The sequence below is a fragment of the Chiroxiphia lanceolata genome, chromosome 1 (genome assembly GCF_009829145.1).
Source record: "Chiroxiphia lanceolata isolate bChiLan1 chromosome 1, bChiLan1.pri, whole genome shotgun sequence".
NCBI lineage: Eukaryota > Metazoa > Chordata > Aves > Passeriformes > Pipridae > Chiroxiphia > Chiroxiphia lanceolata.
The window spans coordinates 126,359,102-126,381,925 of NC_045637.1; the positions used below are offsets into that span (position 1 = coordinate 126,359,102).

General features: G+C 38.4%; 1 protein-coding gene across 1 annotated transcript in view; it reads left to right on the forward strand.

Moving 5' to 3' along the window:
* The first annotated feature begins 1,572 nt into the window (after window positions 1-1,572).
* Window positions 1,573-22,824, forward strand: part of AGMO (alkylglycerol monooxygenase) — a 188,987-nt gene continuing 167,735 nt past the window's right edge. The window contains exons 1-3 of the mRNA XM_032708002.1: window positions 1,573-1,707; window positions 8,286-8,416; window positions 21,517-21,668. Of these exons, the coding sequence (XP_032563893.1) occupies window positions 1,573-1,707; window positions 8,286-8,416; window positions 21,517-21,668 (418 nt within the window). The remainder of the gene's footprint in view (window positions 1,708-8,285; window positions 8,417-21,516; window positions 21,669-22,824) is intronic.

Genomic DNA, 22,824 nt, shown 5'->3' on the forward strand with positions numbered 1-22,824 from the left:
GAGCAAGATGAACACCAGCACCAGAACAGTGAAGGGCTCGGGAGAGCCTACTGAGAGGGTGTGACTGAGGTTATGGTGAGTTAAAGGAGCTTGAATGTGAGAGTAATGTCATAGAAATACTAAAGCTAATCTAAATGAACAAGAAGATGTTTTCTACCACTGGTTGCAATGAAGATCTAGTCAGAATGCTGTTGATTTGTGTGATTTTGAGTAAATTTTGAATTTTCATTTAGATTGATATTTTAGAAGTTAATAACTAGAGTTCTGGAAGAACCTGAGATTATCATAAATCAGTGACATTGAGAATATTAGGATGCAATTTTAAAGAACTTAAATTTTATTTTTTTCCCTTATATCATAATACTAGTATAAACTATATATATATTGAGAGAGTGCCCAACTTTATTTCATCATCAATGCCACTTTACAATACTTGTGCCTTACTCAATTTAAAGTAAAATATTTTATTGGTATGTCCAATGACTTTCTGATATCCCTGCTCTACTTCAGCTGAAATTATCTTGCATAGTTCCTTTCCAAAATTAAGGGTTGATTCAAAGTAAAATGTTTTTCTTAATTTAATTACTGCTAGAATTTAAATTGTGGTAAAATCCTTAACAGCAGGATCTACAGTCCATTTCTTTGGCTGACTGCAAGCAGAACTGAACATTTGAAATGAAGGAATTGTTGGGACATTTCATTTTTATTTCTGACTAATCTATCACAAAGCTTATTATTTGTACTAACACTAAACATCAAGTGTGATTGCTAAACATTTGACATGATCCTTAGCTTCAGATTGAAAGCGTTGAATGTAAAAACCTGTCCTTATTCCCATTTTTTAAAAGTAATTTTCTATAAGGATCTAGCATGCATTTGTTTTCACTGTTTCTTTGTATTTCCCTAGTTTTAACTCTACGTAAATGAAAGCAGGATTGATGGCTTCCAGAGGCTACCTTCAGTGTAGTCATGTTAACTGAACTGCATAAAACTGAGCTGTGATAAGCCCTATTACAAAATAGAATGTTATAACGTGAAGAATGCTGGGCTGGCCCATACAGCTGAACAAAGGCGCCAACAAAGGACACCTTGGCCTGTTTCTCAAAATGCTTAACATTTTATTTTTATGCAGAAGTCAAAACCTGAGCAGTATTTTTTATTTTTTGCGTGGAAAACTGTGTAAAATCGAGAAAGGACAGTTTGAGCTCTGCTGTTTTTTGAGGTTCTGACATTTTTGAGGGTACAAAGGGAGCTGGGGTGTGCAGTGGGCAGGAAAGGTGTGTGCGGGGCTTTCTCAGCTTCCAGAAGCAGGCCAGGTAGTGATGACACATACAAAAAAGAACCGCCATGCCAAGCAAACCTCCAAAACAGCACGATGCAGAGAAATAAGAAACGGGAGGCTTTCCCCACAGAAGCCCTTAAGCCCGCAGCTCCACGGGGTGAGGAGGCGAGGCCGCGGGGCTGAGCGGCGCGGTGCTGTGGGTGGGCGGTCGGTCGGTCCGTCCGTCCGTCTGTCGGTCGGTCCGCGCTGTGCGCACCCGCGGAGCGGAGCGGGGGCAGCGCGGCGGGGCCATGGCCGCGGGCAGCGAGGCGGGCGGCCCGCGGGACCCCGCGCCGGGCCAGCAGCTCCGCGCCCTCTTCTACGCGCTGCCGCCCGGCGAGAGCTCCTTCGGTTCGCTGGAGGAGGTGCCCGACTACGTGGAGAAGGTAAGAGTCCCCTCCTCTCCCACCCCCGGCAGCGCTCCTCGCCCGCGCTCCTCGCCCTTCTCCCCTCCGCCCACCTCCGCTTCTGTAAAAAACCACAGGCGGCCCAAAGAAACGATGTCCGCGAAAGGGCACCTAAATGAAAATTAAATACCTCGTGTTTCTCTGGCGGCTTTCACTCCTGGGTTTTCTGCCTATAAGCTGCCAGAGTAACCGTGCCCCTTATCTTCATGTATTTTAAATGAAGGCTCAGATGCTTTCTCCTGACACCAGGAGCTAAAGTTTTCAGAGAAGCACCCCAAATATCGGAAGGTTGATGTTAATGTTATATCCATCAGCACTGACAAGCTGACAGCAAACTGAACTGAGTAAACCAGAAAACATGATACTATGTTTGGCTGTTACCATTCTTAAAGAAATAAAAAAGTCAGGTCTCTTTGAGCGCTTAAGGCAAGTGGTACAAGCTCAGTGAAAGAAAGAAAAATAAAAAGTTTCTATTTAAAATAAAAAATAAAGATTGTTTAAGAGAATTTAGAACAAATATTTGTGCTGGAACAGTGCTGTGTCGTAAAGCTCCAATGCAAGAGTACAGAGGTCAGGGGTGAGAACTCCCTTGTCGGCAGGCAGCAGCATATCTCTCCCTCTGCTCCTGCCCTGCCAGTTTATCCACTTCCAAGAAGGTACCTTTGCTCTGTTCTGTCGTGTCTATTGTATGTATCTTGACAGTCAGCTCCTGCTGAACCCAGATCGATGTCAGCTGTTCACAGAAACCGCAGGTAAACACTGTTTTGCACTTGACAAAGAAAATTTAGCCCAGCTTCACTGAAGATCTGAACTTTTTACATGGATCTTCGTAGTTCTGACTAGCTTCTCTGTCAGGTGTACCTTGGACTGCTGTGCAGCTGCTGTCAGGCTGCAATGGGGATGTCATGGGTTTTGCAGGGCTGGGCAGTGTAACACTAGGAGCAGCTTTCTTGGAATTGTAGTATGCAGCAGCCCCTCACTGATGGATGTTATCAGCAAAGGTTGCCCTTTTGGATAGGGTAAGCAGACAGCTGCTGCAAGCTCAGCATGTGTGTGCAGTGTCTGGTCGATGGACTGCTGTCCTCAGAGGTGTTTTGCAACTAATCTATAGCGTCATGGTCAAGGAAGACTCTAGAGCTTGATGGTTTTGCCTTGTCAGCTGATATCTCCCTCCAGCTCTTACCTGTTATCTCAGTCCCTTGTACTGCTCCCACATTTCCAAAAGAGTATCATTCACTTTCTTGTCAACAGCATTCCTTAATATCCCGGGGCTTTCCTCTCCTGTGTGAAATATTAAGCTCAGACCTTGGCCAAACATGGAATTTCTTATACTGGGCACATACCTGTAAGTTTGTGTAAGGATTCTTAATACTTCTTTGAATTATAAAAGTACCTGCAGACTTATGCTGTTGTAGAGCACTGCTGTGATATATTTTTAAAGGAGTATCTCACAAAAAACTGCACTAAAAATGGGTTTCCCATTACAGTTATACTTTTGTATAATTCCTATCTTGAGTTAGCTGTACTGGATTTCCCTCTTGTCCAGTGTGTTTGTTTCTAGAACAGATATTTTGAAGCTTGGTCATGTGGTTGTATGAAAGTATTTTAGGGGTATAACTGTTTTAACTCTATGGTTTTGGTTTGAGCTTAGACAGTGCTCATCCTTCCTCTTCTGGCCATGTTTGTGGGCAGAAGGTAACTATCTACAGTCCCTCTCTAGCTGCTTTTCTTGGACTGTTTAGGGAACAATTGAAAGAGCAGCATAAACATTGGAATCATCAGGAATAGATTTAATAGTGAACTGATGAGCCTTTCAAGGAGGGGTTGGAGTGGTAACCCCTTGAGTTGGTAAAGATGGAGGTTGGTACAAGTGGATGTTTGAGATCAACCCTACACAGAAGAAAAAAACAATTCTAGTGTAGACCTGATATTAAATGAAAGCCTCAGCTCAAATAATTCACACTTTTTTAAAATAACAATCATGATGATGCATGTGTGAAACAAACTACTGATTACATTTGCATCCCTAAGTAGTGTGTGGGGTTTTCTTTCTTTTTTTTTTTTTTTTTTTTTTATTTTCCTGAGACACTGTATAGCAGGTGGATTTGCATCTTGGATCTGTGATCTGTCATGTATATTAGACAGATGAGAGTATTTCTAGTACAGTAGATCACATGGCTACAGCTGTGGGGGTTTGCACCTTCCAAAATTAGACAGGTGGCAGAACCTACTAGTTCATTCAAATATTCATGGGTTTAATGATCTACAAAACTGAGCACTTGGGAGGTTTAGGAAATATATACACTTTGTCAGAGTGGCTGCTTAGAGCTAGAGTTTAGTCTGTGCTGTTATAACTAGGCAGGAAATGACAGCAGTGGGTGAAGCAGCTCTAACTTTGGGAACACAATGGTTTGGTTAGCTTAACTTATGCAGTGTACTTTCTGTCTGTGGTTATATTACTTCCACTTTCAGAGGCAGGACAGCTCCTGGTCGCCGCATTGTGCTCTGTATGTTGGCAGAGTTGAATGTGAAGGCCCCAAGTCCTGTTTAAAACATGTGTGGATCAGCTGCTACCAGCGACAAGTAGAAAAGCTCTGCAGCAGCACCCAGGGAAAAGTCACCCTTTCAACTAATCTTCAAAATTCTGGGAAAAGGGGTCTGAATCTTGGATTATCGTCATAGAATTTATTTTTATGTGAGTTTTTGTCACATAAATGTGACAAAATGTGAATGTAGAATTCAAACCCCTTGATTTTCCCTTATTTCTGAGGAGAGTATATTGATTTTCCTTCTGCAGGGCAGAACATTCTGACTTACAAATCTGTACTGATGCTTGCCCTTTCCTTTTAAGAGCACCCTTTTTTGTATGGGTATAAGATTAGACTCTGCTCTGTTGATTGTTTTTGATTGCTTTTTATTTTATTTCTTTTTTAATTTTCTCATAATCTACAGATAGGCATAAGGAATGCTGCTTTTTATGCCAAATATAGTTTTCATGAACCATAAATTCATAATTTTCATAATTTCAACCTCAAAATGAAATTAATTTCAATTTAAGAATATTTTTTTTTCTTTTCTATTTACTCTCTTGAGAGCCTAAAGACCAAGTTCACATTTAAACTCAATTCACATTTTAGGGTTTGCTTCTAAATAATGAGGCACAGAACCTTCATATTTAGTTTTACTTGAAAGTTGAGAATCTTATAAGAATCTGGGACTTTAAGAAAATAGAAACTGTTTCAAGAAAAGCAATAAAACTATGAATGTATGCTGCGTTTCAACTTAGAATATTATTTTTTTTTTGCAACAGTATAAAGCAGAAACTGATTTAAAATGGTCCTTTGCATTCTGAACCCTCTTACTAAGTACTCAGAGTAAGGCTTTCAAGTTATGGATCAGTCATTCAAGTAAGCCACAACCTCATGCAAATCTCCGTTGAGTATTTCTGGTGATGGGAGAAGAAAAAAACCCCAACAACTGGAAACAGAGAGAGAGTAAAACATAGACCAGAAGATACCAAAAGTATCTGACTTCTGTCTCTGACCTGTGATGACAACAGTGGCTATTTCTTAACTTTGTGTCATTTTGTTTGTAGGGACAACTGTTGAAAACTGTTGCAAAGCTACCCATCTCAACAGGTTCTTAGATGTCTTCACTACCATTTTAATTTGAAGCAAAAAAAAAGTAGTGATTAGGCTGGTGAGAGTATTTTCTCTCTTACTGTCTCCTTTTTTCCTGAATTACTTGCAGTATCCTTCTGTTGTATTACATCTCATCCTTACACAGTAGGATCTTTTGGACAGGGAATGCCTTTTCATTCTGTTTGTGCTGCATCTAACACAGTATGATCCTGCTCCATGACAATAGATGTTATGGTCACATAAATAATACATACTAGCCTTGACGTAGTTCATCCCTTTGATCTGCTTTGGGCAAGGCTTAATGCAGTGTATGGTAGACGGGTAGTAATTTCTTAGATAGTAAGGGGTATGCCATAAGTCTTTCCTTTTGCAAGCTCCTTGATGGGCAGGAGGTTAAGGCTTTCTGAATGTTTCTTTATCCTCCTTGCTATGACACTACCTATTTGTGAGTCAAAAAGTGCTGTCAAATGCTTGGCTGTTTCACAGCTTCCCAGTGGGAAGAAAATATTTAATGAAGTCAATGAGAAAGGAGTTATAATAATGTGCATTAGTATAAAATCAAGTGTTTTAACTGTTTCAGAGATTGCTGGGTAAAGTGAATCATTGCATAGAATACAGACATTGTACATTTCCCATTAACTGTTTTCATTTCATGAAAAAAGTATCCCACTTTTTCTGTCCTGAACCCATTCCATTTGCTGTGCAGCTTCTGCTTTTTCATACCTTCAGACTGTTTGTAGTCTGTGTTAGACCTGGCTCCTAATACTGTGGTCAAGTGTTTCTTAGTTTTTCTTATTAAATATTTTTTTTTCTCTGATGGAATGTACAGCTGTGGTGATCAGTCTTTTTTGATAAATTAGGAATCTGTTCTTTGATGATACCAATTAAGAAAAGTACATTAAAAATCTTTTCTACTCAGAAATGAAGTAGATAGATAGAGCAAAACAAAGAAGTATTTATATTTTCCTAGAATACTTAATTGATTTCAAATGGAAGGTAATGGAGCTTCTTTTTATTTCTTTCCTTATTACTGATTTCAAATATTGAAAGATTTATCACATTGGTTTTCTTGGGTGTTGTTTAGGCTTTATGCATAGGTCTTCCTTTGCTTTCTGAGTTTTTTATGTCATCATTTAGTACATACCACAAACAGGCTTTTATACGCCTAAAATGCTGTAACAGAGCAAGCTAGGCACCTAAATTAAAAAGTGTCATGTTGATATTAATCTCTGTTCATCTGTTATTGTAACCTAACCCTGTGCTGCTGAAGTTTATGAACTTTCACATTTCCTAGACGCCATAAATCTCTTACTGCTTGCATGGTTTGAATCATCCAATTCTTCTTCGACTGAGCAATCTGGTCTATATCCATCTTAGTCTCTTTAGTGTCCCAGCCTGGTAGGAATTCCCAGATCATATCTCACTTGGCAACAAAAAATGAGCACCCTCCAAAATGCAATGGCATTTGCACAGGCAACATGCTTCTTCCATTAAAATGTTGTATAGGCAGTAGCAGCCTCTCTCCTACAGCAGTGCAGCTTGGAGGGTTTCAGTCAGTGAAGCTGTATGCGGTTGCGGGTCATTCGAAGAGGGCAAAAGCAGCAAAAGAGTAATAGGTCAAGTTTGGCAGTGTGGTGCCTCCCATAGAGGTGCAGAACGTCTCACTGGTCTTGCGTTTCTCTTGCCCTACAAAACATGGTGGGAATATTTTTCCTTAATATAGTAAAAAAGCAATTGTCTGAATGTTTCAAAGGTCACCTAAGAACTTTCTACAGAGCGAGGGAGGCAGTTGAAGGAACATTCACAGACACGGAGGTCTGATAACTCCATTTTCTTTGCAACAGGACTTCTAGATTTTGGTGGCAGTGGCTAATATGCTGCCACTGCCTTGTCATTCCTTCCACACATGAAGTACAAGGACTGTTAAGATTCCATTGTTAGTAAAAAGAGTATATGCTCTACCAATTACTGTTACTCAAGGCTTTTTTGTTTTTGTTGCCTGTGATGATGAAAATTTGAGAACAGGTCTAAGGGTCTTTCTCTGCTGGTAAAAAACAATGTCACTAAAATGTTACCAGTGCTACTACTAGTCATAGCCACACTTTTCACCAACACTACTGGGTGCTGCTGTTGTGCATTTTCAACTTGGCAGTTGGTTGGGGGTGTAAGATGGACAGTGAGAATTGAATCCTCAACTAAAACAGTTTTGAATGAGAAATGTTTAAGTCTTGCTCATCATTATACTTTGTTCAGAAAGGCAGAAAATTATTTTATAGTCAGTACAATCCAAAAAAAAAGGAGAACATTATATTGTTGCTACTTGGTCTGGAAAGAAGACATGTATTGCACAAATTGGAATGGGCTGCATAGTTACTGGGTTCTCTGATGAAAACGCATATGGAAGAGCTGCTGCTGTCTGAAGCAAAAAGCATGGCAACAGAAATGCTGAGTAGAAATAAACTCACTTTACTATGCCTTTCAGATAATAATATTGGATGCCAAGTTCAGGGGCTGAACACATTCAGAAAACTTTGTACATATCAAATAAAAACCAGATTCTATTCTACCTTGTGGTTAGAGAAATCCACAAACGTTGCTGCCCTTGCTGATTCACTTGAATATGAGAAATATGAGTTTGGAAAGACTTTTGTGTTTTGTTATGATACCTTTTAACAGTTCATGTGCAGAATATACAAAAGAAAACTATGTGGTTGGAGGTTACTGCAATGAATTTATGCTGGTGTTATGGATTAAATGGTAGCTTTGGTTGTTCTGATTTGTAAGAGCTTTATCACAGTAGTAGCTAGTAAGGTGCCAGCCAATCTGAGAAGCATCTGGCTGCATAAACTGCTGCTGGAAAGGTGTAACTAATTTTAGTTGTGTTGTGACTTCTTTTGTTTCAAACTTTTTTTTCAGAGTATTCCATTCTTCATTACTTTTATTGGGCTGGAATTTGCTGTCAGCTGGATTCAGAAGCGCAAACTGTCGGGTCGGATTAATGATGGCATAAGTTCTCTTTCCTTGGGTATCCTGTCTCGATTGCCAGAGTAAGTATATGTATACAATCTTGAGATTGCTTTTTAATCACTAAGAAGGAAGAAAAGAGAATTATATTTTGAAGTTGTTATTGATAACCCAAAATGATTAAACAAGGCATCTGGATCTTTCTTTATGTAACTTAATTTTAGCAAAGTGTGTAAAGCCTTTCTAATCTGTAAGGCTAAATATGATACTTGCAGAATATTGTTCCGCTCCAGTTCTGTTCATCTGGCTGTCACCTTTTGCCAGTTTTGGGATTTCAGCTGACTTGACCATATCTTATGTTAGACTATATGTTAAAATCTGAATTTTAGTTCATTAAAATACAGAAAGAAGATAATAAAACAAAACTGACAAACCACATCTATTATTTTTATTAGCCTTTAAAAACAAAATTCTGTGCATATAACCAGATTGATAGAATTGCAAATATGCATGTGATCCAAAGTTCTTTGAATGCCGTCAATCTTGTGTTTGACTTCAATGGAATTGAAGAATTATTGGAAACATGACCATCCAATCTACTCTCCGATATAAATGCTGTAAGATTTACCTGAATTAGTTCACGACGAACAGATTTGTATTTTAAACAAACAGCCACTGTGGGTTAACTGTGGATTCCAGTAAGAGGGAATATAGCAAATTCTTTATGTAAATACCTCCAAGTGTTTTTCAGAAGCTCTAATTACTTGTAAGGAATATCATGTTTGAGATCTGCCTTTGCATGGTATGAGCTTCCAGATGATAGATTTTATTACATCTTTTCGTATGAGATTACATTTCTATTCCCCATGTATGAATTCGCAGATGACCATCAAATTGTATACAATCTCTTCATTATATGAAGAAAAGTTTTTATTATTTGAGCTTGACTATATGGTGTATTTGCAAGTCTTTTAATTATTCCCACAGTTCTTTTTCTGAATTCTCTGTGGTTTTTCAGCCTTCTTAGTGTTGATGTCTCAAGTGCACTCCATATTTCAGAAATTACTACATCAGTGCCAAATAATGAAGTCATTTGTTCTCTATTTCTGCTGGTTGTTCTTCCCTTTATATATCCCAGATCCTTTAGCCATTCTTCATCCCTGAATAGTTTTTTGGATTCTGAGGCTTACATTCCTCATTCATAGGCACTATGTTCTTATATTTGGCCATATAGAAATACATGGATTATACATTTGGTCCTCCTGAAATAGCCTGAATTCATGAAATGTTGTCTTTGTTACTTAGAGATCCCTGGTTTTTGTCATTGCAAATTTTACTAGAAATCTTTTCCTTCAATCTAGATTCTTGATGAAAATACATTAAAAGAGCACAGCAACAATAAAAAAAATAAAATTAGCCCTTCTGGCTAGTAGCACTCATTTTCTGAAATGTGTAAACACCCACATTGTAATCTATTGAATGTTAGACATTTAGTTAATATTTTTAAGCTTTCTAATCAATAAAAATTTTGACAGGGTCCATTCAGTACAAAGACAATTTCTGATGGTTATGTTAGTTATCAGTAGTAAATATCATGGATGAAACCTTTTAAGGACACTCTTTGAAACTCATCAAATATTGGAAAAAAAGAGGCATGAGCTTTCAATATGAAAAATAGTCAAACATAAAGTAATGTGTAAGTTACTAGAGAATTTTGTGAAGCTATTTTTTCAGCTAGTGTTCAACTTGTATTCAAACCATTTTGTTGCTCTTAATGGCTTGTGAGCATGATCTGAAAGGAGCAACATTAAACTTTTCAGTATGTTTTAAGCTGTGATAAGTATTTATCAATACATTAGATTTGTGTGGACCAACACACAACTCTGATACAGCTTCTTCTAGTGTGCATGAAGCTGATATTGAAATAGTTCAAATGTTGCTTCTTCAACTTAACCCAAATTTTCGACGCTCGATGCTAAATACTTACCTTTTTTTTTTTTGAGATATTCATAACTAAATTAATTAAAGGGACTGAGATACCCGTAAAGAAGGTTTGAATAGTTTTACAAGGCCTTTCAGCTTTAAGAATACTAAAACACTTCAGATACACTCTTTCCTAGAAGAAATGCTTGCTAAGAAAACTAGCATTGTGTGTGTGGAAAGCAGCTTTGCAAGGTGCTGAGTATTTTTATTATTTTGGCACTCAGTACTTTGCAGAATTTGGCTTGCAGGCTATGCAGTTTTCTTTTGCAAGGTTGTTTCAACTGAATGAATGATCTTTAAGGACTCAAAGTTTGCAGGATCAGGCAAATCTGCAAGATCAGTACACTTATTTATTGCTACACCAGCAGAAGTCTCTTCCAGGTTGCTCGTGCAGTTCTCATGTCTGGAAATACAAGACCCTCCTCAGTTCATTCCAAAAAAGAGACCCGTAAAACTTTTAGCTTTTTGGCTGCATGTGAAAGAAGCTGGCAAAATACAGACTTCCTAAATTATTTAATCTCATGTTAATATCGCAATTCTAATGGTGACTGCTTAGTGTAACACCTCTTTTGTAAGTAAGAGGAGTTGTGAATAACTGACTGGCTAAAAAGGCTTGAACTGAAAAAACCAGAACAGTTTACCATTCTGTCTTCTGCTTCCATGGTGTGAAAGAACTGGGTCAGAAAAAAAAGGGGAAAAAATAGCACAGGCAAAATCTGTTGCTAAGACTTTCACTTCAGTCTTTCCCTTTCAGGCAGAAAAAAGGTAGGGAAAGCTGACAGTAACTGCTAAAACAATATTTCAGCAGAACCCACAGCATCAGGGGAAATAGTAGTGCAAATCATTAACAGCTGAAGGTTAGATTAACACACCATTGATTGTATCCTCTCCTAGGGACTAATTTTCATTTTCTCAACTAGCAGCAATGGTTTGCCACTTCCTTAAAAAAATCTGTGGTTGAGTCTAAAATGGTGGGCTTCAGTCTATTAGTTAAAATGAAGCTTCAAATGTGTCATTGCAAAGAGGTCTTTACATTTAATGAAAAAATTAGGAGTCACAAACCAGATTCAGCCTCTAAGTATTTTTTCCATTTCATAGTCTGTATAACAGAAGTATTGTGTATCTTGAGGGAAAACAGTATTTATTTAGTGTTTCATACCTTGTTGTTGAGAAAGTGCAAATCATAAATTGTTGATATTTGTATGCCAAATATTAAAAATGTAGGTGCAAGAGGAAAAGTCTAATCATCCAAGGCAATGTGTTTTGTTTTCAGGCTTATTAGACTCAACAGCATGTAGTAAGTTGAATTGCTTTGTATGTACACATCATCTCTTATAAAATAGCCCATACATTTCTTGAACATAATTTTCTCTGCCTTAATGCATACTATGCATTCCTCTGCATGTATGAATACTAAATGTTAAATGCAATGAAAAGTAATTTGGGAGAAAGGGAGAAACTTGATTAGTAAGCTTATTCCCAGCATCCTAAATGTTGGTGGTTAAAAAATTTCTGAGAACTTTTATTCTAAATAAATAAATAACTTTTCTAGCTAACCATTGCCAGGAGACTTTAAATGCTGCTGTAAAAATATTCTCCCAAGAGAAAGTTTATTTTGGGTATAAATATCTACTATACAAGTATGTGCATTATTTCATATTGACCCATTTCTTCTTTTAAAGCAGCAGAACATAAATCAAATAAAAAAAAAGTGTTTGGGGGATAACTGAGGTAGGTACATTTTCAAACTAGTTGGGAAAGTCTCCATTCTTTATGTTCATGCTCAGTTGCTTATTTTTAGTGTTCAGCTCTGCAATACAATTCAACAGGGTATGAGTGTTCATATATATAATGTCTAACACAGTTTGGTCAATCAAGTCTGAATGAACTTCTTAATTTCTAAAGAGAACTTTACAATCTGTATACATTATTTACTTTGATTTTTGAAACAGAGGAAGTTAGATTTCTCTGAAGTGCTGAACATGAGAATGGAATGAGGAAATGCTTTTTGTTTGGTTATTACTATTGTGTATCTTGAGATATGTACACATCAGCAACAACTGAATCAAAGCAGTATAAATCCTCTTTCTCCTGTAGACCAATGTATTCAGTTTTTTACATCATCTGGATTCTAAATAATCTTTTTTTTTCAGAAGCTGGTTTGAAGAGGCAGTTTCATGTAGATTTTAGACCAGCAATGCTGCCAAATGAAGCATCTTTGACTGGCTGATACTTCTGGGTGCTCGTTCCTCCCTTTGTACCTTTGCTCCCCTTTTGCCAGCATCAGCATTTGTGTTGCCCTGTGGTGAAGGGGCCTAGGAAGCAGGTCCAGAACCTCCCCATCAGAGTGGGGGAGGTTGCATCAATTCTTACTGTGTCTTTGCAAAATCTTGTGCTAGGACAAGAAATGGGCTTGGAAAAATGCAACCGGGGTCACAGGACAAGAAATTCTCAATGCGTTTGCAGCATTACCGAGTTATCTGCTTTATAGCATATGTAAAATTGCAGTCTGAAACCAAAGGTTTTCAATTTTTATTAGTAACAACATGCAGAGCTGATTAGCATGCCCTCAGTTCAAGTTGGTGCAAGCTGTTCACAACCCTGTGGAGCCAGCAGTGTCCTGACAGAACAAAAAATAATTGCTTGCTTGGATTTATCCATTTAAAGTATGTGCTGGTTTCCTGAAGTATCTACTAGATACTTCATGTGTGACTATGGAAAATTATAATCTCATAAATTAGTGATTGCATTTCGTAGAAGAAAATTTGATACATGCAGTTTCCCATAAATTATATTTTCACGTCCAGACTTATTAGGTACATTTGTTTCTCCACATCTGTTTGACTAAGACTTTGGACAGATGTTTGTTTAGAGCATGGTCAGATGTGTTGCTTCTGATCCAGCTGCCCCCTCAGATCTGCCAACATAGCTGCACATTTAATTGCTCCCTAACCTAGTCCTGACACGCTAAAAGCAGAAACAAAAGCCCCCCAAGAACTATAAAAGAGGTGTTTAAGCTCAGCTGCATTCATTTTGACAGAGCCAGGTCAGGGAGCAGCTATGCATGCAATTATGCTGGCAGGTCTGAAGGCTGGTAACCACCATACTTAGGGCAGTGATGAGCAGATGGGGCCAAACTGGAAAGGTAATCACTTAACCTGGTTAAATGGGGAGTAAAGCTGCTGCACCGTGCCCTTAAACCAACCAAACTTCTGGCAGTTCTGTCTTTCCTGTACTCACTTACGTAGTCCTCCCTTTCTCTTGTGTTGGTTCAGCTGCTCATCTGATCCCAAGTGGAATTATTTTGGTTCACTGTGTGAGCAAAAAGGTATTTGCTTAAGACAGAGAGACAAGCAAACTGTCTGGGGGTGGGAATGGGGCAGCCAAGAGCTGCTAGACTGTAGGTTCAGTGTCTATGGAACCTGCAGTCATGATCATGCCTGTGGCAGCTAGCTATGGCAATTTAATACACTATCTGTCAATAGGTGTTTCCAAAAAATAGAATTTTTAATAGGTAACAAGCCTGAAGAGACAGAATCTACTCACCTCCCTACTTCACCCACTCTACAAGTAGCACTAGGTAGTTATATATTTCATGAGAGCACGCTCTTGGCTTCACTATCCCATATACACTGTTAATTGTTCCCACATTTTGCCAAAGGTCACAGCCCTCACAGCTTTGTCAGAGGAACAGGTTTTGAAATAATTCAGTAATCGTCTGTAGGTAAAGCAGTCCGAGAAGGACAAACAAATTGAGTAAGAGGGTAGCGCTGTGCAGCAGAATCTGGTAGGATTTTCAGCAGGCAAACCTGACCCTGGAAGGAGACTTTCAAAATTTGTTCAGTTAAGCTCATGGCAATAACTGTCTTACCTGAACAGTTATTGTTTGTTCTAATTAGTTGTTTGGTTTTTTTTTAATCTGGTTTGCATTGGTGAATTGAGTAGGACTGAATCAGCAATTTAGTAACTCCTGTGTGGATTAAATATCTTATCTTCTTATTTCATCAGTTTAACATAGTTTTATAAATTTGGTGTAAATCATGCTGTGTCCTCCAGCAAGTCCAAATCCAGCTGTGCCCAGTAAAGATGCGAGCGCGTCCTACCTGCTGTCTAGTGCACATCACCACCTCCCTAATCCCCTTTTACCATCTGCACTTCGGTGGTGAATCCTTCCCAAACACACTAGTTTAAATATCTTCAGAGATTCAAACTATAGAATTTTAGTACTCTGGTTCCATTTGTTTGAAGCAGGCTGGAGAGCACAGATGTGGACATGGCTGCTGGCAGGGCACAGGAGTACCAATGAGCAGCTCTAAACAGTGCTACTTTGTGGTGATGACTAAGGAAAGCTGAGCCAGAATTTAAAACTCTGGACTTTCTAATAAAATGGCATATAAACTACCTTACATTAAAAGTAAGGATTCGGGAGAGTTGGGACGTTCTCAAACTAGTTTACTGAAACGACTGATAGTCTGTACCTACCATAATGTACTAGAGAGTGCTGTATTTCACACAAACCTGTCAGGGATCCAATTACTCTTTTAAGTTGTAACCTCTTATACAGAATGCGTGTTCGTCTGCATCCTTAGTTATTGCATCATTGCCTTTTTTCTGTACAGTGGGGCAAATAAATGGCTTGGTGCTTGCCCATTCTTAATGTCAGAGCCCAGCTTTGCACCTGCAACATCTTTAGAACAAAGAGAAGCTGTCGGAGTTAATTTTCAAATATACTTGTGCTTTTCTGTGAAAGCATATACTGTGAACTGAATTTACCCTTATTGAAAATATGTTCTTAATTAAGTTCAGTAGTCTCTGTAGCTCACAAAATATACCAGTTTCTCAAATCCCATAAAGATTTTTCATTCCATGTTTCTGTATTTTGATTGAAGATAAATTGTGTCAGTTTTCACACATTTTGAAAAAAACTCGAAGAAACTGCTTCTGTGTAGAGTAGCTTTCTGACTGAAGCACATCTCTGCTAAAAGATGAATTAAGCTTAAATCAGGATTCCACTAGATGGAGCACAGGAGTAGCATTTTTAGAGCTGGCCAACCTAGTTTCTTGGGTCAACACTTAGAAGTTATGGAAATAGGGGAAAAATGTCTCAATGATTCTGTAAATCAGAATCTGAATCAGATCTGAAAAGAACAGACTTTCTTCACCGCTGGGTATCATGAACAAAAGCAAACTGTCTTTTTAAATGTTCAGAAGTATGACCAAGGGACTTCAATATAAATTCTCATGTAAATGTTTTTCCTCCTTTCATCATCTGATATGCTATGATGTCTCACTGAAGCTATTTCATTGTACTTTTACAGACCATAGGAACTGTTACTGGTTCCTTTAGTTCTTCTGAATCCATCTAGGACAATCCGAGTTCAACAGAATACTCTTTTTTCTCATTACTTGTTTATATGTGACCTTTGAGAATATTATAGGCTTGTTCCCAATTTAACTTAAACTTTAATGCAAATTTTCTCACTTCAGATCAAAATCAAACCTCGAATGTAAAGAAGTTCTAACCAGGTGGTTGTATTACACTCATATGGTGATATTTGTACCAATATTGAAAAATCAGGTCCATTGCCTTTCAGGAGATGACATTGTAGGATCTTCCAGTATTGTGTATCTTGAAGTTACTGGAACAGAATTGACTGCCCAGTGTGCTGGTATAAAGAAATATAACTTCCATTCTCATAAAAGAGGAGGAGTAAGCTGCAATGCCAGAAGCTCAGATGTACTGAAGGTTTTAAACTAGGATTTTTAATCTTGTAAAGATAAAATGACATTAGAAGTACCTAAAGAAATTGCATAACCTTAGGGCATAATGTGTTACTGTGGATTGTGTCACTAAAGGCAGCGGAACTTCTCATGAAAATACTTAAGTTGTGCTGCATTTTTAATTGATTGCTTATTTATGTATGAATTAACAAAGATAAACAAGTGACTTGAATTATGTAGCAAGATTTGGACTTAGGAATAAAAAAATGTACCACTGACTTTTGTTATTTTTCTTCCAAAACCTGTAATTTCATGTTTTATTCCACCTACTACTGTAAATGAATATTAGTGTAATAAATTAAAGGATATAAAGTCAAGTGCAACAGGAATAATTTTGGTGAATGAACGGTCAGCTTGGTCAGGCAAAATACAACTAGCAGGGATACCTGAGTCACCTGCATTTGACTTCATTTTGCATTTGATATTTTCTTTTCTACTTGAGGGAAACTGGAGGTTTGTATTGTTTAGGCTAAAATACTGGAAAAGAAAGCCATACTAAGGAAGACGAGAAGCTTTGATTCAGCTTTTGTGTCTGATGGGAACATTTTCTCAAAATGTAGGTGCTATTTCCTGTAATCAAGGGCTTTCCAGAGCCTGATAATAATTTCCCAGCTGTATCATTTTGGTGAATTATTTTTTAGCCTTGGGTTATTTCATGACTGGTTTTGCATATTCAGAATGGGAGAAGAGATCATATTCATCTTGATGATAGAAAACAGGGAATAGAACTCCCACAGCTCCCTCTCCCTTTCCCTCCACCTTGTGGAAAGTTTGGCTTTGTGCTAAAGCGTGAAAAAAGCCTTGACTGCAGTGTGTCAGGCATATTTCAGCTCGATTTGTGTCAACCCTAATAAGTCAACTGACAAAGTAATAAATTGAGTGTCTGTTCAAGACCTGGCACCTGTACAGGAAATAAAAGGGGATTTCAGTTGCAGGAGGTTTGCTTTGTTTTGCAAATAGACCTTTTCTCGAGACTTTTCTACCTCCTTCCCTCCTTCTTCTCTTTACTGAAATCATGTTATCAAAATGTTTATTTCAATTTTGACTGGAGTCAGTTTTTCATCTGGAAAAGAAAGCTCTATGAGTAACCTTGGAAATCTCTATGCTTTCCACTCTGAAACAAAGACTTACAGAGCATTTAATTATTCGTGTATCCTGCTGTTACATAAATGGTCTGAATAATTTCAAATTATTGAGAAACTGCCTTTGTTCAACATTGTGAAACTTTACATTCATATAGTTCAAATCAGGCTAGGAATACAGAATTTATTTAACCCAGGGAAACTGTATTAGTAATCTCTCACTATTTTTCATGATAATATAACCTTGTGACCAGGGTGTCTTAACATGTTTCCCTCTGTGTCTGACCTCCAAGGATGCAAGTCTGTTACAGCCCTTGAGAGCAGAGCCTTTGTAGGTCCAGCTGTAGGGTTGTGTTTTTAGCTCAGGGGCATCAGGTCAGTTCCCAGTGTGACGTGAGGTGGTGACTGCACAAGTGGTAAGAGCTGAGGCAGTTTCCTTGGGGTATTCACTTTAGGTACACAGATCTTCCTCCGTTCTTGGAAGAGAGACAACAGCTCCTGTCTCTGCCCCTTTTCCTTTTTTGTGACTGTCCTGGGCACCACGGAAGAAGTTTTCTAGAAGTGTGGTTTCAGGCTCTATGGCTGATCTGTGAGTTAGAGGAAGCAAAAGAGGACCTTGTATTCTTTGAAATGGGCAGCTTTCTTTTTTTCCAGTTGAATTTCCTCCACCTTTTCCCTCCTTCATTATCCCATAGGGATCTACCATAAGTAGATCTTTATTTCCACATGGAGAGTTCATCTCCCAGAATTTCCTTCTTGGACTTTTTTAATTAGAGGAAGTGATAATCTGACCCAGTGGAAGGTGAAGGGGGAAATGATTTATTAAAAACAAGTATTATCACCATTGAGTAAAGTATGTATGAACTTTGGAAACAGGGAGATGAGAACTGTCTCTCAGAGTCAAAACAGTTGTCTAAGTGCACTTTGCATGTAATAAGAAAATTTTCAGCAGTAATATTCAAAATCCAATAAATAAATCTATGGAATGTATATAATAAGGTTTTATATACAGTCTATTCTAGAATTTATTACTCCTTATGCAGAGGATTGGACTAGATGAAAAAAGTCTTACCTATCCACTTCTGTCACATTTATGGTTATAACGTGTAAATGAAGAAAAAATTTCTTAAGTTCTCTTCAATATTTTCAAGAAGCGAAAAAGGAACTTAAGGGAGAAAAAAGGGGGAATATAAACCTTTAAAACTCCAAGTGAACTTCCAGAATTGTAATTGAATGCAAGCTCTGGCCTTTCCTATCTATCACACTGTAAATTTTTAAAAAATACTTAGCTAAGCAACTCTTCTTTCTCCAGAATTGCATAGTAATATGATAAACTACTCTAAATTAATTATGGTAATCAGCTAACGTTATGTGCTGTAGAGTTGTGATTCAAGCATGAAGGAAAGAATGTGCAGCAAATTATATATATAGAAAAATGTGTTGCAGGGTTAGCTCAAGTGTTACACGTTGGCCTCAGCCTGTGGAAAAAAAAAAAGGACTCGAGAGTGAAATACTGAAAGCTGATCAAAAATGGAGCAAATGTTCCAGGTCACATATCTTTGGATGTACTGCAAAGGCATTATGTGTTAATAAAAGCAAAAGAATAAAGTAAAAAAACAGTACCTAATAATAACTGATTCTCTATGTTGCAAGAGGTGTTTCAAATTTCCTGGTCATTGAAACTGTGTTAAGAAATGCCCGTTTCTGTGTGTTTGAATAATATCAGCTCCCTTCTGACCTGTTGTGAAATGGATTGAGAATTTATACTGAACTTTACAGATTCCTCATGAGATGAATTGCAAAAATCTGGTTGGACACATATAATCTTCTTTAAAAATATTTATAGAACACAGCTCTTATGAAAATTAAACATGTTCCAGGTGTGTATGGTCCACTTTCTGGGCATAGCCAATTTGTTTTTGAAGTTGCAGATACACCTGTCCTTGCTAGTCAAGAGATGTTCTTCATGGGTGTGAGCTGCTGAAGTGAAATTCCACCATTTTTTATTGTATTTATCCAAGAGAAGAACGAGTATGATTATAGGAAAGGTGGGAATGAGTTGCAGGTAAGAGATGCGCCTGGCTGTGGAAAAGATATTAGCTCTCTTCTTCCTGAGCAACAACAACTTGTAATGCTTCAGCTCTCAGGATAAAGTGGTGGATGTGATGCTATTATGCTTGCAGGCTAGTATTGGGAGCTTGGGATTTTCAGATGACTTTGTTCCTCTTTAATAGAGAAAGTGGCACCACAGAAGCTCAAGGTGTTTTTTTCTAGCCTTATTCAAAACACTTATGGGAAGAGGTGCTAATGCCAGAAGTATAAAAGCTCTGAATGGGCATCTCTGCAAAAAAATGGAGGTGACTGCAAAGTTCAGTTATGGCTGAGGGGGTGGCTTGCAAGCTGAAACAACCATATTTGCTGAGGTTCCCTTGTGTTTTGGTGCAGCTGCCCAAAAGGACAGGGCATGGCCAGACTATTTTCAGGGATCTTTTCCAGATGCGTGAAACAAGGCTTTAGAGGTGAAGGAGTATATTTCCTTTTTTAGTTTTCAGATTCAAGTATTTTTGTGGCTATGCTGTAAACTATATGAAAAATAATCTAGCAAAAAAAAAAAAAGGGAAAATATAAAAAAAAGGCAGGGTTTTGGGAAGAAATACCATTGAGAAGTGGTACTGAGACAAGAATGAGCAACGTGGACAGAGATGCATGGATAATCTTTTAGCCGATTTCAATGTAAGGTGAAGTTCCAGCTGAGTCTAAAGGGAAAGAGAGATGTTGCTCTGTCTTTCAGCTGAGACTTTGCAAGGCTAGGACACCTACGTGCAATTTGTTACCACCTCTATTCAAGTACTGTCTTGCAGGTATGCCGTCTGTAATGTCCTTTGGAAGCTCCCCGAATTTGAATCCCTTAGTCTTCCTTCAACCACAAATATATTTTATAGATTTTTAAAGTCTTGCTCAACTTTGTACAAAGGTGTTGCTGATAATTCTTCCACTTCCCCCCCAAAAAATACCAACAGCAAAACATCTGAGAACTAAATTATTTTTTGTGTGTAGAGGATGGTGATAATGATTATCTTATTTTTGACTCTTAGGCTCTAAACTCAGGTGCAGTTAATTCACTGATATATAGAAAAGGATACGTGTGACTTTCCCACAATTAGTATCTTTTACCGACTTTTTTTCTACTCACTGCTTTCAGACACTGATGCAGTTCAGTTCACCACTGTTTCACTACATTTTCAGCAACACCACAAAGGAGAGTAGCAGGAGGAAATGTAAGGAAGCTGCTGCAAATCCTACTGTTTCTTCTAGGAAAATGGCAGTTTAAATATATATCAATCTGCAGTTGAGGTACCATTTCACAGCTACCTAAGCCAATTGTCACCTGGGCTACCCCAGTGCCTACAGCTTCTCAGCTCTCATTTGCTGTGTTTAACGCTTCCTGATCCATCCAAAAACTCACCCAGTAAAACCAAAGCAATTTGTTGGAGATGGCTCAGGCTCCCAATTAGTGAAATGAGGTGGTGAGGTACTGAGGAAAGGGTGTGACACTGGCAACTCAAATTTGTATTATCTCGAACAGCTGTGGAGAGTTGCCACTGGTTTTGGACTGCCCATCCCAGAGCTACTTCCTTTCTTCTTCTGGTTGTACCTCTGCGCTGTGTTAGGTCAGGGGGAGCTACTCAGTCCCTGTAGTCCAGGAGCTCAGAAGGAACAAAAGCTGCTGTTTGTGGGCTTTCCTGTCTTTGCAAATTCATGATTTCTTCTGTCTCTTTCTGGCAACCCTGCCATTTCTCCCCTCTTTTCAAAGGCACTGGGCTTTAGCTCCTCCTGCTGCATTTATCCTTTTTTAAAGTGAAGTGATATGATGAGCAGATTGAATATTTCACTGGTCCTAAAAGTCCTGTCCTCTTCCCTGTCCTTCCCCATAATGGAAGTAGTCAGAGTATTTTAATGTCTTACATTAGTGTTTGAGCATAATTGCTGCTACACTTCAGTCACTTCTAACTTGTGAGTTAGCAAGGATGGGTTTCTTTCAGATTTGGGAAAACCGGAACACCATAGCACCTGCAGAGCATAGGAGTGCTTCAGCCCTTGAGCATGCCTAATGGGTGGTGAGTGGGTGAAAGCTGGATTTAGAAACCTTGTAGATGTTAAGGCAAGGTTCCGCTGAAGTAAGTAGTAGTATTACTTGACAAGATTGCAGAATGGGGACTGTGTTTTTGTGTGTTACAAAAAGACTCTCAGCTGAAAAATAGTCAATATATAGTAAAAAGGTTCTGAAATTAAAATTGACAAAATTATTGATAAAACATTTTGGATCTCTATTTCAGCGTTTTATTCAGAAGTATTGACTTAATTAGTTACATCTATGTATGGAATAACTACAGACTCTTTGAACTGCCCTGGGACTCGCCATGGACGTGGTATTTGACACTTCTGGGAGTGGACTTTGCATACTACTGCTTTCATCGCATAAGCCATGGTAAGATTTCACAAGTTTTTCATGTGTTTAAATACAAAATATGTGAATTGTCTATTAATAAAATGAGGTATTTGTTTTTGTTTCTATACGTATTCTACTCTAAGCATATATAGCTGCTCTTCTTCTCAAAGGTTAGCAATGACACACTTTGAGCATGGAGAACAGTTTACACATCATACTCAATATAGTAAACATGATTTTGTGAAAGAAAGGAGTATCATTTTGAAAGTACCACAGTACTTCAGAAGTTACCACTTCACAGGAATTGAAGTATCATTAAAAAAATAGTAAGGAAAAAATAGTAAGTGCATAAAAAGTAAAATAGAGAGCAGTAAAAAGCAAAGTAGCCAAAATAATGGAGCCTGTCTAAATCATGCCAGTTGTTTCTGTACATATATATGGTGAAGATGTAATAGGATTGATCCCTGTGTGTCTGTCTTGTTACATATTTCTGTTTTGTAATGACAACGTATTTTTGCTCTAGCCTTTTATACCCTATCTGAAAATGCAATAACACTTTCTATCATTCCTAATTGTGGGCCTGATTGAAAGTCTGTAGCAATGAAATAAGAATCTTCTTGTTCTTTAGAAGACTTTGGACTGGGCTTCTCAAAGCAGAGCGCCCACTGCTCACAGAAGCTGTGAGATCTGGTAATGGTACTTTATGTAATGTGCTTTCAGAAAGGGAAAATGCTTTGATGCCAATAGGTCAGCGGAATATATGGAAGTAGGTAAGAAAGGAGCCTGAGCTGCTGCTGCAAGGAGTGGGAGGGAGGAAGGGTCCCTCCCAGGTGGAGATGGCAGGCGAGCGTGAGAACAATGCAGGGTGGGCGTAGGGGGGACAACAATGGTGGGGGGACAGGGAGGGAGGCGAGGAAGCAGGGGGAGCTGGAACAATGCGTTGAGGGGGACATCACGGCTGGGAGCTGGGATCTTCGTGTGGGTGTACGCAAGACTGGGAATACGCTTGACAAACAATGACATTAACAGTGCTGGCAGGGCTACAGCCTCAGGCTGAGAACTGGAGCAGAGCAAGAGGCTATTCCTGCATTTTAAAATAAAAATAATTGTCTTCGAGTGTTAGAAAATCGCTAGCTTGGCTGTGCCTTCACTGGAGTCAGTGGTAAAATTCCCACTGGCAGAGAAGGGAACAGCG